General features: G+C 40.2%; 1 protein-coding gene across 1 annotated transcript in view; it reads right to left on the bottom strand.

Moving 5' to 3' along the window:
* TBXAS1 (thromboxane A synthase 1 (platelet)) overlaps positions 1–18,282 on the bottom strand; it is a gene marked incomplete at its 5' end in the record, with an annotated part of 129,894 nt that overhangs the window by 84,521 nt on the left and 27,091 nt on the right. Inside the window, 4 exons of the mRNA XM_008945897.1 lie at positions 6,070–6,200; positions 7,874–8,022; positions 10,492–10,580; positions 17,886–17,999. Coding sequence (XP_008944145.1) covers positions 6,070–6,200; positions 7,874–8,022; positions 10,492–10,580; positions 17,886–17,999 — 483 coding nt within the window. The remainder of the gene's footprint in view (positions 1–6,069; positions 6,201–7,873; positions 8,023–10,491; positions 10,581–17,885; positions 18,000–18,282) is intronic.

The raw sequence follows: 18,282 nt of genomic DNA, 5'->3' as shown, positions 1-18,282 counted from the left end.
GGTCCCGCATTGAGTTGACAAAGGTCAGGTGTCTGCTTGGGGATAAAAGCTGGGGCCACTCGCAGGGAGTCAGGAGTGTCTGTCTGTGGAGTGCACTCCACAGAGCTTCCTGGTTCATGGAAGACCTCCTGACTCTCCTTGGAGCTGGGCCCTGGTCTGTTTAGACCTTTGTGAACGCGGGTCGATCGGGTGAAAGTCGCCATGTGGGCACCTTTTTCTTATGTCTTTAACTGGCTGGTTTGGCTGTTTCCCATGCCCACTATGGGCAACCTCAGTTCTCTGTTTATACCACCTGTTGTGGGCCGAGTCACATCTTTTGTGGGGTTGTTGGGGGTGGCATCGATTATGTACCAGCCGGTTGACCTGTTTGTACTCCCAGCGATCATTCATATCATAACACTTTTGTCTACAATACAGTCTGCGTATTGGATTCTCTTTCTGCTGGCTGTATCATTTTTGTTGGGCCTGGTCATTGGTAGAACAACATAATGTCATTTTTTTTTCCCTCTTAGAATCACTGTATGCTGTCTAAGCACAGATGCCAGATTTAACATTCAACAGATTTTTTAACATATACTAGAGAAATTATAAGCTTAAAACAGCAGAGATACAGGTTTAAGATTTGAGTTCATATCCCACATTTAGCACAAATTCCCTCCACGTCTTTAAGGTACTCATTAACCTTTCTGCAAACGACAAAGGCAGTGGATAATGACATGATCAAATCATGAGAACAGCCCAGTGGAACAGAATTTGCAGCATCCCTCCTACAGACTTAGAAAAACAAAAGGACCAGACTGATCCTTTGCTTTACTGACTTTATTCATCAGTAAAAATGGATTATTTAATATTGCCATATAGTGTGTAGCCTTAAATGGACACCATCTTCTTTCAAATACAAACAAGTTTTGCTTCATTTTCTGCAAAGGCAGGAAAACTGCACACTATTAGAAGGTGTCTAATCCTCCCATCTGCTGTTTCCTTAGAAAAATATTTACTTTTTAACATCTGTACTGCATTTCCACAGTTCAAACATACACATAGCTCCTGGAATGTACATAGTATTTAACAAATTTTTAACTAAGTTTTCTTAGTAATTGTATAGTTTTCCCTTGACAAGGAGAGGATCAGATTTTTTTTCAGGAGGATTACCTCTGCTCAGCTCCCTTCAAGCAGCTCTTGAATAAAATAGTTCATTAGTTCATGAAAAGGAAAAACACCAGGGAACTGCAAGGGAAGGAAGAGAAAAGAACAGAGTGCCACAGTAATTAGGTTTTCAGATTGTCCCTTATCCTCCAGAAAACAGGTACACACACACACACACACGTCCCTCTTCTCCTTAGGTAAAGCATTTAGGGGAGCTCATTGCACGTTCTTCCCTGGGAAACAGCGTTCCAGAGATTAAATCTGTAACCAGGCCATCACTTCCCAGAAAGATTGTGCAAGATGCCACTTCCTTACAGCAAATTTCTACTGCTAATCTGTAATGAAAGGGCAATTCTCTCCCCTTTGCGGTCATTTAAATACCTTTATTTCTGCCTTCCTCAAAATTCATTTTCCTGACCTCTTCAGGCTCAGGTGGCTGATGCTGGAAAACCAAAGGTTCTCCATTCACCAGGAACCATTCATGCCCACCTAGGTGTACCATCAGCCTGAAGGCAGCAGACTGTACCTACCTGTGATCAGGGACAGGACTGGCCAGGAAAGAGAATGGCAAGTGGGGAAAACTGCACAGGATTGCAATTGTTCACTGGCAGTCACTCACTGGAGGACAATCTCTTTTGATCTAGACCTAGCACAACAGAGCATCGAGCATGCCACAGCCGTATGAATTCATAAGAGGTCAGATCATCACCAGGCCTGACAGCACCATACAGCTTCTTTGTGCCTTTACACCATGTGGCTCATGGGCAGTCAGGTTCACAGCAGCACAGCCTTCACACTCTTCTCCTGTTGTTCCTTCTGTCTGCTCTGCACTTACCCCAGAAGCATTCAGATAGTCCATAGATCTTCAGGCAGATTGACTAAACCAACGACCAAGATGTCAATGAATACAGTTCTGGTGATAAGTTCTCTGTGCTTTGTCATCCTCTCACTTCAAATTATCCCGAAACCACCAAGAAATTGATGATCATCAGAAACATCATCAGGTCACTACCTTCCTGTCATGGATCTGTGTCCTTGAATTATGCATTCTCAGCAGACAGTATGACTGGAAAAATCAAAAGATACTAGAAGAATGTGTTGCAGCCTCTATGAACTCTCCTTGTTAAAAGGTGCATACTGTAAAAACTGCATTTTCCCACAGTTCTGTTGTGATTTTCCAAAAATAACACTTTTCAATATCCTTAAATTGTTACATTCCAATTGTTATTATTACTACAGATTACAAATGAAATTCTGACCTTTCATCTACTGAAGGGGCTTAGTTTCAACCCACAGTTTTAGAAAGGAGACTCAGTTTTGAGCACCATAAAAGACTCCTTCATCTAGACATCATAATCTAAACCAGACTTTTAGGCTAAAAACTCAGCTATAACATGATAGAAAAATGAGTCTTACATGAATAATGATTTGCATATCAGATTATTAAGTGAAAATATATCAAACTACCATTTATTGAAGTAAACAGTCTATCTGCCCTGTTTCTGGAAACATTTTGCCTCAGGGAAAAATTTAAACCTGGGCAGATAATCAGGATAAGGTATCTGAACACTTAAATCCTGCTGGAGTCTTCAAAGTAGGTGTTAAGTGATGCATTAAATTTGTGCTATTTCTTCTGAGCAGGGTGAATTTGCTCTTCTGTAAATAGTGGGAAAAGCATTTTACAACAATTTGAATCCATGAATAAATGTAATATATTACAATTTCTAAGGTACAACCACTAAACGGTTTTTGTACATAAGCCAAATGAGTGGAATATTCAGGACTGAAATTATTTGAATGACCACGGAAAGATAATATATAATTAAAATGACATCGGCAGCACTAACGGATGGGATGAGAGAAGGTGACATCACAGATCTCATATAAGCTGCAACTGTATTATTAGATCTAAACCTGGCTGTAAAATTACTATCTGCCCATGGGATTATCTTTAGGCATTCAGAAGCATTGTTTCATTTACTGATAGAACAGGGATGAAAACACCCTGACTTTGCTTGTCACACTATTTTTTTGGCCTTTCTTTATTCTTTTTTCATGATACCTGTAGAGGAGAGGAAGACAAGCTTCAGCTGAAACACTTTTGTGGAGCTTTTCATTGTTTTACAGTTTGTTCCAAAGGCTTTTAAAACTTTTTTCCCCCCAAAGAAAAGAACTCAAAAACATTTTTAATGGTGGTAAAATCAATGAGGAGTAAAACATGCACACAATGTAACATCTAAGAATGTGGCAACCTAAGGAACTTCCATTGGCCTACTGCAGCACACAGAGAATGTAAGACTTTGCTTATAGCTCCCATTGGGAGCTCAAGGAACCGGTAGCTACAGGTTGTATCTTTGCCTCATTAAAATTCAGTGACAAAACTCCAACTGACTTCAGTGGGTACATTTCATCATTCGAGACCTAGGACACAGGACATAATTCTCCTTCAAATGCAGGGCTATCTGGGACACCTAATCTCTACAGATTACATTTCTGCATTAAATTGGGCACAGCTGCATTTTGATCTGTTTCACATACCATTTTTATGTTCCTGGCAAATTATTAAGTTGCCTATACTTGTAACAAGACTCTTGTGCCACCAACCTAAAATAGTCAAAATTCTAAGAGTGTGTAACAAGACAGGGAGTGAAAAGGGAAAAAAAAGGAAGCTTCAAACTTTCCAGTCATTTTTGAAAGCTGTGCTAAGGATCCTGAACTGCAAAGGGGACTTAATGTGCTCTCAGAAATCTGGTCTTAAGTGTCTAACTCTCAGTGTTTGAAATAGTTCCCATATGCCAAATTTGAAAACTAGGCAAAAGTCCAGGAGCAGGCGAGACCACAGTCAGTCATGGACTTGTGCATACACTGCTAAGGCAAACATGGACTTTGCACTCTCTTCCACCTGCCCTGATACTGGGCAGCAACTGACATGTGTTATCTCTTAAAGCACCTCCCAACAAGCTCTTCCCATGTAACATTAAACCTCTGCTTCATTGCCTCCACTGAAACCTGCGAACATGCTCCACAAGCAGAGAATGCTACCTCCTGCTCATCAATACAATCTTGCTTTTCTTTGTTTTCTCCTACCCATACCCACCTCCTTTGTCTTAGCCTGCAGTTTGAGGGAGTGACCAACTCTAGTACAGTGAAGGATTTAGCTCATGATTACTGGCCTCAGTGCTACTGCTGAAAAAATACATTGCATTTTATTAATAGTAGTTAATACATAAACTACTTAATCCACATTAGATCATTTCATTGTCCCTTTTATCCTTTTATAACTGATACACAGAATAGATTTGCAGCCCCTTTTGGCATAAATCTTTGATTCAAAACTCTCCATACACACAGCCACAGCAGTATGCCATTAATAGTTCACACTGAATCTGTGCACTAGAAGTGAAGTGTCTGAAATAAGCTTAGATACACCATCCCTATTAAGAAAATATTCCTCCAGCACTCAGCCTGGCCAGGAACCATGCTTATGAATCATGAATTGTTTGTGGCTGGTCAGTGGTGCTTACAATCTTTTGGATGTAAAGAAGAATGGAGACAAAGACCTACAGGCTAGTGGGGACAGACTCACAAAGATGGGCTGGGGGAAAGACAAGAAGCATGTGGTGATAAAGAACAACAAATAAAGACTTGAGACTTCACTGCAGAAAAAGGCAAAGAAAAAAAAGCAGAATACCTAACACAGCAGAGTAGCAATATCTTTGAAAATAAATTAAGATTTTTAAATCTGTCCTGGAGGAAATGTAGGGTAAACTAAACCCCATTTTTCCTGAAAGGTGACAGCTGTGAGGTTAAGCTGTAAGAAAAAGTTGGGAGGTTCCATTCTCACCTGTTCTGTTACCCCATCAGAATTGCTCTTCATCTCAAAGTGGTAAGAAACCTCTTTTATATTTCAATATTAACAACTTCATTATGTGTATGTTGTAGTGAGTTTCATGTCAATTGATATGCTAAACCTGTCTCAATTACCTTTAAAATGGAACTTTCATTTATATTTTTTGTTTCTCACTGCACATCCATAATGAAGTGGTTAACTTATTTTAAGGGATATTATTTGCACTCTGCAGTAAAGAGTGGTCTAAAAGGACAAGTAGACCTGAAGAACTTTGTATCACAGAGCTGAAGCACATGCCTGTGTTCCAAATGCTGTGTGTATCTAAAACTTTCATAGACTTTCATAAAAACATATGTGCCTTCAGATACTTCATAAAATAAAAGTGATTAAAACAAACAAACAAAAAAAACCAAAAAAAAAACCCAAAAATACAAACACAGAGCTGCCTTATGTCCAGATGAAAAATAAATATATAGGTAACAAATTATTTGCTAATAATGCATATGCACTAGTTTATATACTTCAGGTAGAATCTACTGCCTTTCTCTTTAGCCATGTCAATATCAAGAGTCTGCTCTTAACCAGACATTCAGGTTCTTTCCATTTTCAAAAGCAGTAGGAACTGTCACAGGACTATATAAAACCTGCCTCAGCTACTAGGTAATGATTGGGTTGAAACACTCAGTGGGGGCTCCCTTTTCTCTGGTCGTTAAGGAAAAGTAGCATAGATGGAACACCTGACTTCAAGGTAAGAAAAAAAATCTACAGGGTGAATCCTTCCTTCTGGGTCTAAAATCTGGGTTGAAAAGTCATCCCAGATGTAACATTTTATGCATCCTTGTTTGAAGAGAAATACTAACAGAAGCAAATCTTTCTTATAATATGTTAACAGGTCTGCATCAACACCAAGCCTGGTTGATGGTACATAAAGCTAAAAATGAGTAAAATTTTCACTAAATCGCTTTGAATGTTCTAACAGACTGAGTTTGCTTTCTTAGCTGAGGCTTATACCACTTTCAGTTTTTCCTTAAAACATTGGCTTATCCATACATTTGTCACAGAAATAGCCTTACCTCAGCTGCATCTTGCTGGTGTCTGAAGACAATTGCATTTTTTATGGTTTGGATAAAAAACCCATTCAGTTCCTTTTGTTTCTTGTTTGGCAAAATCTGGAGCAATGGGATCATTATGAATGGGAAAGAAACTGCAAGAGATTGAAGAAAAAAAGCATTGAATCACACTGTAAAGGCATATATTATTCCCCTTCTTTCATTAATATTATAAAACTCATCAAGTGGGATGTGTTACTTTTGTGAAACTTGTTTTTTCCTGTTTCTCTCTCCTTTTTCTTCCACCCCCCACAGGCTGGTAAAGGATTTCCTTTTAGAAATTCCATGTTGGTCAGGACTCCCCTTCTAGACAGATGCCTTCCAAGCTTGATTCCACAATACTTCAGGATTTCATTTCAGCTTTTTGATGCCACAGAGCCACTACAACAAAGGGAAGAATTATTTTCCCTGCCTCCTCAAACAACTACATACAGAAGGTGGAGGATCTTGAACTAGTTTAGCAGCTTATGGCACTGATGCATGAAATTGTGCAGTAGTCATTCTCATTTACTGTTCTCCAATATTAGGGTATTAGTTTGCTATTTTATTTTGCTTCTCTAAACATGCCACAGACTATGGAAGTGGGATGTTATCAGGACGATAGTGTCCAGTCCATGTCCTTTTTAGTCAGGGACTAGAAATCTAAGTGAAGTCTTGTATCTCAATAAACCCCTCATTAACTTATGAACACCTTAAGACTAACAAATCAGTTATCAGAAAACCCTTGTGCTGCCAACAGGAACGCACAGTGTGTATATTCAGACTATACAATGTACAAGCAGAAAGGGGTCAACCAAAAAATCCAACCCCAAACCCTGTAGTCACTTTCTTTAATGAAGGTTATGGTCTTAGACATTTCTGTCCGTAGAGAAATTAGTCACAAATCAGGTTAAACATTAACCCCAGGACATTTTGGATGTGTAACTCCAGAAGGAAACAGTTTGCGTGCTGCTAGTACAGGTGCAATCTGTAATGCCAGCGGGATCAGATGGACACAGAAAACTTTGCCACTGTACCACCTGACACTACTGTGTGCAGGTCTAGATAGCAAGATGGTAAAACCTCAACAACCTTGACAATGCTGTGGCTTCCTCAGCTAAAATTCTTACTGCCCTTACACTAACAAGGCCACCGTCACAATGAAGCCTCAGCTCTCATGCCCTAGAACTATATGGCTTTATACCATGTTCTTGCATTCCTTATCTATTCACCTGAAAATAAATGCATTCTCTTAACAACAGCCTAGTCTGGAACTAATCATTTTGATCCTATATAGCAAATAACCAGGCTGCTGCTGCTATTCAGATAAGAATTTGGAGGACTTATGCGATCTGCTTATGCTCCTCCACCTCTTTCCCTTAGTGGGTTATTTGCTTACTGTGTTTGTCAGTGGGATTTCAACCTCTACCAACCAAACCGAGTGCATAAAGACTTTAGTCTCAGGCTCTGAAGGGCAGTTACTCTGTCCTAATGCAGAAGTGTATTAAAAGAGATGTCGTAAAAACTACAGGTTCCAGAAACCTTCCACTCAGATCAACTGGAACATTGACTTCCCAGACACTCAGTTTCTGGAGGAAGCTGCATTAATGTTGACAAGAGCTGTAGAGCATATGGTGGAAATTTTGAGGGTCTGTAGGTTGCATTCTGAACACCTCTGAAATAAAGTCTGCTCTACATCTTCCTACTCCTGCTTTAGCACATTTTGTAATTTGAGAATGGATTTCAGAAAATTACCATAAGGAAATTCACAAAAGTAAGCTATACTTACGGATTAGAATGAGGAGAGGCTTAAACAAAGACATTTCAAAGAATGTTCTGCAATTTTTAACAAAGGGGTCGTCAGGATTATTCTGAGAATCCACCTCAGTACCAAAAGCTACGCTACCAACAACATCCAAGGTAAAACAGTTGTAACACCTGCATTGAGTTGAAAAATGATAAATCATGAGCCACAAATCATGTATGTATTGATATTTTGCTTCTACAAACATCACATAACATTAATTTTTGACTCTGATTTTCTTTTTGCTTTTAGATTTAAGGTTTGCCAACAAGAGGTTTCCTTCATTGCTAGTTCTTAATAATGATCACCTCTGTCTACAAAGTGAATATATTTTCATATAGCTCAGTAATTCCACTAAAAATAAAAAAAAAAAGAACAAAAAAAAACATGTCATTTATTATTAACTAGAAATCAAATGTAACAAGTAAGAGATTGATAAGCTTTTTTTTAGTATGCACCATAATAAAAGAGAGAATTTCTTTCTCATTTTAAACTGCAGAAACCACATAGTTTAGACCAGTCCAGTCTAAGCTCTCAGTGATAAGAGGTGCTTAAGTAAAATTTCCTGTTAAGTATTTCCTTTGCCTTCTTGATAGCTCCTTCATGACGTGAAATTGTGGTGAAACCCAAGAGGCACTGACACCATGTGAAATCTGGAGCAGCAAGTGCTTTCCAAACTACAAATGGTCTGTGGACCATAATCTAGAAACTTCATAACTCAGTGAATCTCTCCCAACATATCTGACCATTCATCCAGTTCTCTCCCCATCTTTATTTCTACTGGGCATTAGTGACTATATTAGGTTTGAGATAAATGGACCGAGAACGTAAAATAACCCTGAAATTTGATTCTTCTGATCTATGGTAAAGTCTGTACTGACTGTTCTATGTTCACTTACAAAAGGCTAATATAAACTTCTCTATTGTTTTAACCTGATTAAGCAAGTATTAAGAGGACAGGACTCAGGATCGGTATATCCTATATATTGTGAAGCAGCATTTCTAAACTATGATTTTTGGGCACTGTCAGTCTGACAACACAAGAGTAGATCTGGAAGAAAACAATGATATTGCAAGGCTAAGTAACTTCTTTGGGTTTTCAACTACTACACAGGCACAGAGAGAAAAAAAAAAAAAAAAAAAAAAGGCAAGCAGGATATTAGAAGCTGAAATGTTAAAAGAGGGGGCGCTGCAAATAATTATTTCAGAAGCACTCAACCATCTACCTCTCCAAGGTACTGAAAAAGCTTAAAAACTAAATTTTGGGTTGTTGGAGAAACACAAAATGGCTGAAGACAACTGACATACAAGACAACTGGAGGTTGCAAATAAGGCATTTACATCCAAAAAATTTCTCCCAAGCCAATTCTGGGAAACTGCAGTGCAATGACAAACACAGTTATAGATGTCAAATCTTCTGAAAGGGTAGTATGACAAAATAACTGGAAGATCATATTGTGAGATGGTCACCATCATTCATTTATATTTTCAAAAGGCCTTTTCCAAACTGCCTCTTGAGAGATGAAACCCTCCATCTCTTGAGAGATGGACAGTAAGAGCTAAAAGACCATGGAAAGAAAAAGGACAAACAGAAAAAAGGGAAAAGCGTGGAAGGACTCAAAAGGTCAATTTTCATCAGAGCACCAGACTAAGTGTGATGCATCTCAAGGTTCCACAGTGTTTTTTCAGATGTTTAATAAAGAGAACTCTGTGCACAGACACTTGTGTGCATACATACTTGAAAAGAGACAGGCGAATTATGGCTAAATATCAATTTCTTTAGATGAAACAAAACTCTTTGCACTGCTCCAGTTTGGGGGAAATCATGAAGAATTTCAGAGGGCACTGACCAATCTAGCAAAGGAAGTGTATGTAAAATAGTGCATATTAGAAAGAATGCATTTGAACTACTCATGTGCTGCACAGGGTCCTAGAAGAATTGCATCTGCTCAGAGAAGGGGCTAGGCAGTGTTGTGAACAGTTCAGTGAAGACCCCTGATGAAAGAGCAACAAAAAAGAAAATAGGATAATAAATGCATAACAAATGAAAGAAAGCACAGTATGGAAAATATTAAAGTAGCATTTCATAAATGAATGTTGCATTCTCATCTGGAACACCAGTCCTGTTGTTTCACAAAAGGCTAGTATGCAATTACAGGGGAATTAGGAGGAATGTGGTAAAAATAAGTGCTCAAAAAAACTAATATAAAGAAAGTAAGAGGGTGATAGACTAGAGGGGTTTGATACTAGATCAATTCCTATATTTCTACATTTTTGGCAGACTGCAGTGAGAAGACTGGACAGGGAGTAATTCAGTTTTCCTTTCTGCTTCCAGCTTTTAAAACTTCATTAAACAAGAGCTAGATATACATTAGATGTTTTTCCAAAATTACTTTTCAAGTATGCAATAGCTACCCTCAGGAAGAAAAGGCATCTATCAGACACATCCTCTATTAAACTATGTTCTCCACTTAGGAAAGCGGGGGAGAAAAAAAAAAAAAATCTTCTTTCATAATCTAAGTGTATATTTAGAATAACTGCTGCTATTGAATTTATTTTTCATTTTCAAAATCTGCTACTAATTTCTGGCATGTTGAACATACCTCTGGATATCAAAAGCTTTGCCAGAATCTGCATAGACCTTCATGTTGCACAGCAGGACATCACAGGCCTGGTTTATTAGTGGTGTCATCTAGAAAGGAACACATTGTATCGTGAAAAACATTGAAATGTTAACGTAATAATAAATTATTCTAAATTAATTTTATTCAGTAGATAGGATGGAGCTTTCAGGATATGCTGCAGGTGTGTTCAGGCATTTCATGATGAAATGTTGGGACTGTCTGCTAAAATAAACCTAAACATTACAAGGATGCCCTTCTCCAGCTCTGGGTTTAAATATGAGAGGCCCTGTCACTTACCTGACCTTTGGTTCTTGCCCACCTGTGGCTATATACAGAGAGCTATCAAGCAAAGACATTCTCCTTTCTATTTAATCATTCCCTGTACATATGCTCCAGGACAGAAGGAATAATGTTTTCCATAGTCCCGAAGTCTTGTAAACATATCAGTATCAGAAGTCCACCATTTCTAGCCTGCTGTCCTTCAGTTTGAGGGATTTAACACGTACTTTAGAGAAGCACTGTGTATACCACTACAAGTTGCTGAGGGCTAATTGCTATTGCTACCTGAGGAAAGGGTTTTCTGGAGTAGTGGATGGATATTCACATGAATTTATTCATCTGATGGTTCTTTCCAGTCACTGACACATGCTGACTTGGTAGACTTACCCGCAGCCTGGCTGTAGCTAACAGTACAATAGTTGTTTCTTTATCCTTTGTGGAAACCATGACATAAGGCAACCATCAAGCCCTCATCAAAGTCTCTCTCTCTTTAACTTTTTACTATTTATTTACTATTTGGTTTGTGGGGTTTTGCCTTTTTTTTTTTTTTTTAATTTTTACTATAGGCATCAGAGACTTGCCCTGATTACACCTACTAGGGAAGACAGAGGAAGGATGTAGCAGCAATTCAGCCATGACCCTTAAGGCATTATCTGCTGTGGTTCTTTTTCCATATAGACTGCTGAAAGATCTTTACAGCCTACAGTTTAATACCACAGCCTTGTCTCAACAATTATGTCAAGCATCAGCAGACATACACACAGGAACCTGCTTCTCCTTCCTGAACAACCTCCTTCAGCATACGGATGTCAACAAACATGAGAACAGACTTGTCCTACTCCTCTGACATACTTGTTACCAAAAAAGACTTACTGCAGCCTCTCAGCACACTCTGAGAGCTATGTAGCCTGCCCAGCCAAGTCCATTTTGCTTGGCACTTCTACCTCTGTGAAACTGGCACAACACTTTCTGCACAGGCACAGTGCCATCCTAACACATGGGCAAGACTATACGCAGTCAAAAGGCCAACGCGGGAGCATCCAACATGTTTTCCAAAGGCAGAAGTCTGAGTCAAGAACGTGTCTAACTGCTCTCAAGTTCCTGCACCTCTATGGGACAGAGCAGGTTTCACTATTGCAGTTCAAAGTCTGACTGACTTGGACTTTGTCACAGTCTCACAAGACAATTCTAAAGCCAGATCAGTATTTAGTAAAAGTAGTTTGTATGTGTTTGGGAGGTGCACACCACATCATGTGGCAGTTTTCTTCCCCTTTTGGCTTTCTGAAGGAGGTCTCCTGCAGTGAGCTGCTTCTCAAATGGTTCACCAAAATTAACAGATTGAATTAAGAGATTGAATAAGGGTGAAATGCTTTGTAATCTCTAGGTCCAGCCCCTCCAATGAACCGCACCAGTCAAGGAGAACAAAATGAAAATCTGTATTTTAACAGGTATGATGTTTTCTAAACAGATGGTGATAATTTCAGATTTTGTTTTCATTGCTGTATTTCCTCTTTGATTCTTCAGCACGTCACCAGACCTGCAACCACCCAGCTGGTTGCTGCATCTTTCCAACAGCTGGCAGAGATGTCAGGGGCATGTATGCCTGGCCAGGGTGTCTCACAGCACCTCTGCACTCTCCACATTCCACCACTCCTTCAAAATACCATTGTAATTAATTTCTAGCCATAAAATATTTTTATTAGAAAATCTAACCAGGGAAATGGGGAGGGGGACACGTGGATTTAATTATTGTTAGTATGATAGGACAGAGTCATATCAACGAGACAATTATTTGCATATGAAAGCTATGGGGGATATCTACTCAGGAATCTTGGGTCTGGGTTTTTATTCCTCTGAGGGACATAAATTAGTCCAAGATTGCTAACTACAAAGACCACAGTCTGAAACATTCTCAAGTCCCTTAACACTGTAAACTCTTTGTTCATCTGTCAAGAAAAATAAAGTAGTGTTGGGGCAGGTGAACTATACCAAACTTTCAAAACCGGCACAGAAACGACATGTTGATCTGCAACACCTCGGGTATCACAAACTTCCTATACATTATCATTTGCCAGTCAGAACATAAAAGCTGCATAACCTGCCTGAGATTCAGTTCTTGGTGGGTAAACAAACCCCAGCTGCTCTGTGTTCAGACTGGCTGAGAGTAGCAGGATGAAGAAAAATCTAAACAATATGGTCCCTGTAAATATTTGATCTGCCAGTTATCTAATAGCAAGAGTAGCCCAGAGTCCAAATTTCTTTCTTTCTGCCAAAGAAGAGCATTTGGGGTTAGGCTTTTCATGGTGCCAGGGGCTTTGCTGTATAAAACATGCCAACATGCTATTTGGCAGATAACAACAATTAGTTTCTGATTCTGCGTATGCGCAGTGCATACAGGGGTTGTTTACAGTGTTCAAAGGCATCAGAGTCATGTTCCTCTAGTTAGATGTGGTCCTCAGTATTCACTACTATTATTCTCCTTATTATTAGCACCCAAACTAAAAAGTAGAAGGCTGAATCCTACTCACTGTAGATGGCCACACTAGAGACTTTCCTGTTCACACACACTAAGCAGAAGTCATGTTGGGCCTATTCTCCCACAAATGGGATGAAATATAAAGGAAGGAGAATGAAAATGGATACATCCCTAACACAAGAATTGCTTCTGTACCAGATTTCAAGCCCTTGATTAAAGTCAGGAAAAAAAACCCGAGTATCAGGAAGATGTTTGTGAGAGGATTTGTTTCCACCAACTCACAGTGGGGCCCTGATATTCATGGGCACAACTTCCCAGAGTGAGCAGCTCAACCAGAGACTGACTTGTGGCTCGAGGTTACACACATTTCACATATCAGCTTTTGCATTAGTGATTTGCTTTGCCTCAGGTGAGCTCACTTGCTTTGCTTAACAACAAAGAAATTTGCAGAGACCTTTCCAAAACATCCCTGACCAATGTGCACAAGCAGAGAAAGAGCAACTCAAGGAAACCTCAATGGTTGGACTGTCAGATCTTATGTCCTAACGGGACCTAGATCTACACGCCTGAGAGTGACACTAGAGGATTTTTCTGCACTGTTCTGCCAGGCCACCACAAGCTCTGCTTTGTGTCTCCCTTCATTTGAAAGAAAATGCCTCAACACAAACTCCACTTTGCAGGGTTTTTAGGACAACACTACATTATGCTGCACTTTCTTCTTTAATTTTTGTGTTCTGCTTTATTTTAATAGTTGGTTAATGGAGAAGAGGATTCCCAGCATACTGATAGGAGATGACAAGACTACTGCAGCACCATCAGAGTAAATAAAAATCAATAGGTTTTCTGCTGGTGTTGGCTGTAAAAGAGAGCAAAGCTATTTATCAAGTCTGACAAGAGGTCCAGAACTGCAGGATCATCACAGGCACCACAGAAAAAAGAAGAGGAACAAAATAAGAAATACTAAATAGGGAATCAGGATTGGTACAGCAAGATCACTAACATATCAGCTTGTTTCAATACATAATAGCGGAGGAGAGCATGACAGGAACACTGGGAAACACATCTTTTACTTAAGGGCCTTCAGGTATTTTACTTTACCAATTGCTCGTGAATTACATCTTGGATCAATTTTCAATGGCCAAAATTACTCCCATTTAACAGATGAAAGTCATTTCATGCACAAAGAATTCAAGTAGCTTCTGCCAGATCACCCACAGGCAGTCAATGACAGAGTTGGAAGTGAAACTTCTGCTCTCCCGCCTCCTATCTCTCATTTCTTGTTCTTTGTGCTCCAATAGCAATGGCACTCTGAGGTCCATTGAGGGGTCTCACAGGAAAGAGCTTGTTATCAGATCTGCTTCCAACCCCAGTGGCATCTCATGAGGTATGCTACCAAATCTTACTACAGGATCAAGCTTAGAAATCTATTGATTTATGCTGTGCTCACCACTGAAGTATTTTAATTTAATGTTGTCTGGAGCCAAACCTTCCTTCAGCTGGAGTGGTCTGCTTTACTAATCTTTACACATTCTTTAGAAAAATAAGGGAGAACACACATGGACAGAAATCCATAAAAGCAACAGTGAAACGGTACATGGCTTTTAAAGAGAAATTGAGGACACAGAAAGCTGGAGAAGATGCCAGGAATTCTTGGAAAATGTTAGGAAAAAACCTCCTCCTCCACACAGCAATCACTACACTGGCTACCTAACAACTCTATAACCTCCACGTTTCAGTTAATTGTTTGCCACCTTGCAAACTTAAAAATTTCTGGGATCAGCTTTTCCTCATTTGGTGACTGGCTGTTGGAGATTTTTGCCAAACTAAGGGGAGATTCCTCAAGCTTAGTGAACTTCTCAGTGACACTACACTGCTTCCCTGGAGACATAAAGACAAAGTACACCTCTGTCCCCAGCCACAGAGGCTGGATGCCTCTGTGGGGCATCGTGGGTCAAACCTCAGCAATATACATTAGCTCTGCCCTGGGATTTGTCCTCCAGCAGCTAGGCCAAAGAGTGGATGACCATCTTCTTGGTTTTGCTAGTGCTGTAGCTATGCTTTGGCCTAGCAGTAGATTATTTTGTTTCTGAAATGGAGATATCAGGAACCAACACTCAACTCTCCGGCCCTCTGTGCATCTTTCGTCTGAAGTGATTGCTGTGGGGGAGCACAAGAAGCTGTTAACTTTTACTGCTCTGTCACAGGCACTGTTCCGGCTCTCAGAGCATCCAGACAGACAAGTTTATGTTTGGAGTGGCACTAGGTGCTGCACCGTTCAAAAGGAACCACTGACCAAAGCCACTCAGGAGGTCTGCAGTCTCCCCAGCATCAATGGGGAATTTGCACAGGGGAATGAAGGCAGGGCAGACATCCAGAGTGAACAGAGAGGAAGACTTTGGTGTAGGGTTTTCTCAGAGCTCAGATCTTTGTGGCAAAGGAATCAATGTCTTAGGAAAAGAATTGAGGAATGTTTCTAGCAGTATTTATAAATATGTATAAAATAATATATCCAGGTTCTTCTGCAATAAATTAATACTCAAACTAGCTTATTTGTAACTCCTTTGAGGTAGAAAAGAAGAGTTTATTATAAACAGTATGTCTCCTACATAACTCTGAATACTCTGCAGTATGGCCAATACTAGAACACTTTCATTTGCATGCTGCTGCAGAAGTTCTGAGAGAGCACTAAATATGGGAGAGTTAAAAAGTGAGATCATAATTAATGAGCACTGATTTCCTTTGAGAAGTGTTGGTATGGCTCCTAAATTAAGCAACAGCAAAGGAAGCACACGGGCAAGGACTTAGGTTGCATTAACTGAAAATCCCAGGACTGTTCACGTATTTGGGTACAAAATGAAATGCAAGGTTGATGAGTGGGTCTATTCAAAAGAGGTTCCTCATCGCACATAGACTTACTGCAAGCGCCTCTCTGTGTAGGGATGAATGATCATCTGATGAAGACGTGATACAGAGGAACAAGTTTGGGCCTTCCAGAAGGACCTTTCCTACTCCTCACTTTCCCACTTCCTTCAGACCAGGAGGAGAAAGTGACCATTTCCATGTCATGCTGAGCCCATGCACAATCACACCCCATACACAGATTTTGGAAGGGGCAGCACCGGGAAAATTAATGTCAGGCTAATCTCAATTTTTGCATGTGAGATGGTTACCAAGCACTAGCCAGCTCTCCATTTTGTCTCCTACCACTACTCCTGCGCTGCAGCTCCACCACCAAGCAGCGCAGAGCGAGCTCTGTGATTTCCCCAACCAGCCTGGTTTAATAGGTCAAACCCTGCAAACCTCTGCATGCCCAGTCCCCAGGTATGATGCCCAGGGCCTCCACTTGCTTGCCCTCACCACTCTGCCCAGCTATGTCTGCCTGGCTGGTGCCAGCAGAGGTTGCTCTCTGTAAATTGAGGGAAACATGGCTTTATCTTTTGTTAGTCCAACAGCAAAGAGAGCAGATGACCTGCAGTAAGGCAGATTAATTTCTGCTAGGAAAATGCAAAACTCTCCTCTCTCCGCCATGCCATGAGCAACTAATCACTTGCATATTTAAGCAACCTCGCCTCACTAAAATTTCATGATGGAGCCGGTGACAGAGCAAATGTCGGGGCGCATAACCAATGGCATTGTCAGTCGTGATTAATCAGCATCTCTGCCAGGCTGGCGGCCAATTAGAATTTACCATAATAAGGAGGTGACAGCCGGTGTTGCTAAGCGACCGCTGTCTATAGAGCTGGGAGAGCCAGACACATTTAGATGTTACTGTGGATTTCGACAGCAGCATGTCAAAACAACACAAGCGTCTGCCCAGTGGAAAATTTTACAGCCCAGGACTGGGCACTGGAGTGAGGCATGGCTCCTTTTCAGAAGAAAATACATAAAGGAAGAGGTGTTTTTTTGTTGTTGTTTTTTTTTTTTTTCCCCCTTGAAAGAAGACTTTACTCAGTCAATCATTTATCTGTGTTTAATTAAGAGATATCGTGTCACTGGAATAGAACTTTGTTACTGGGTAATGGGTTCCCATGGCTAAGTAAATGCTGAGACATTTATAGGAAATTAGTAGCAGGTCAGTGCAGAGACATTTATTTTCAGTCAGAGGTATTTATCTGGCAATGACATTCTGTTCCAGTGACTTATTTTATTATATGAAAGGATTAAAGAATAAAAGGAGGAGGGGGAGGAAGGAGATGGAGAAATGAAAATAGACTGACAGCAGTTCCCGTGTTAACGTGAGAGCTGCTGACTCTGCAAACCATGAAAAGCTATGTTCCTACTGGGAGTAATAATCCCTCTCAGCTTACTCCTAACAGGGCGGAGGGTAGGAAGGTGTAAGGATCCTTTTTGAGTTTGCTACAATTTTATGGACAAACTAGCTTATATAAAAAAAGACAAGGGATCATATCTTCAGGTCAGCTACTCTGATTTTCACTAGTATATGACCTGAACCACACCATACATACGCTCTACTGCACATGCTTTCCAGGTCTAAATAAACTGGCACAAAGTAGCAGGTTTTACCTATCCTTAGTGTGGAGCTACATAAAGTACATGCTTATATAAAGAAAAGGATTGTGTCTTCTAAATTACAAAATCAGCACTGTCTACACCTTACCTCTTTCAGTTTTGTATCACTGAAAGCTGGGCTCAGAAGGCTTCGGACATACTTCCATCTGTCATCCCGAAGACAAAGGATGCTGTCAATCATCGGCTTGGAAATCAAGTTCGGCTTCTAAGTCAAAAGAAAACATGATTCAGTTTTAACATAAAAGCAAACAGAGCTAACTGAGACCCTGGAACTTGGAAAGATAGGCCATGAATGGTGTTGCACTGCTGTCCCCTGATGAGAGATGTTCGAATCAGTCCCAAACACCAACCTAAACATGGATGAGGCCAGAGAAATTTTCCCTTTTGCTGCATGCATTTCTTCTCGTGCTTGTAAAGGCCCCAGGCCACTCCAGGAACTTTGTGCTCAGACTGTTCTGGTTCTGCTGTTACTGGTGTTCTCCTGT

Source organism: Merops nubicus, unplaced genomic scaffold (assembly GCF_000691845.1).
Source record: "Merops nubicus isolate BGI_N331 unplaced genomic scaffold, ASM69184v1 scaffold3248, whole genome shotgun sequence".
NCBI lineage: Eukaryota > Metazoa > Chordata > Aves > Coraciiformes > Meropidae > Merops > Merops nubicus.
The sequence above is the reverse complement of the archived record's forward strand: the minus strand, read 5'-3'. Positions and strand labels throughout refer to the sequence as shown.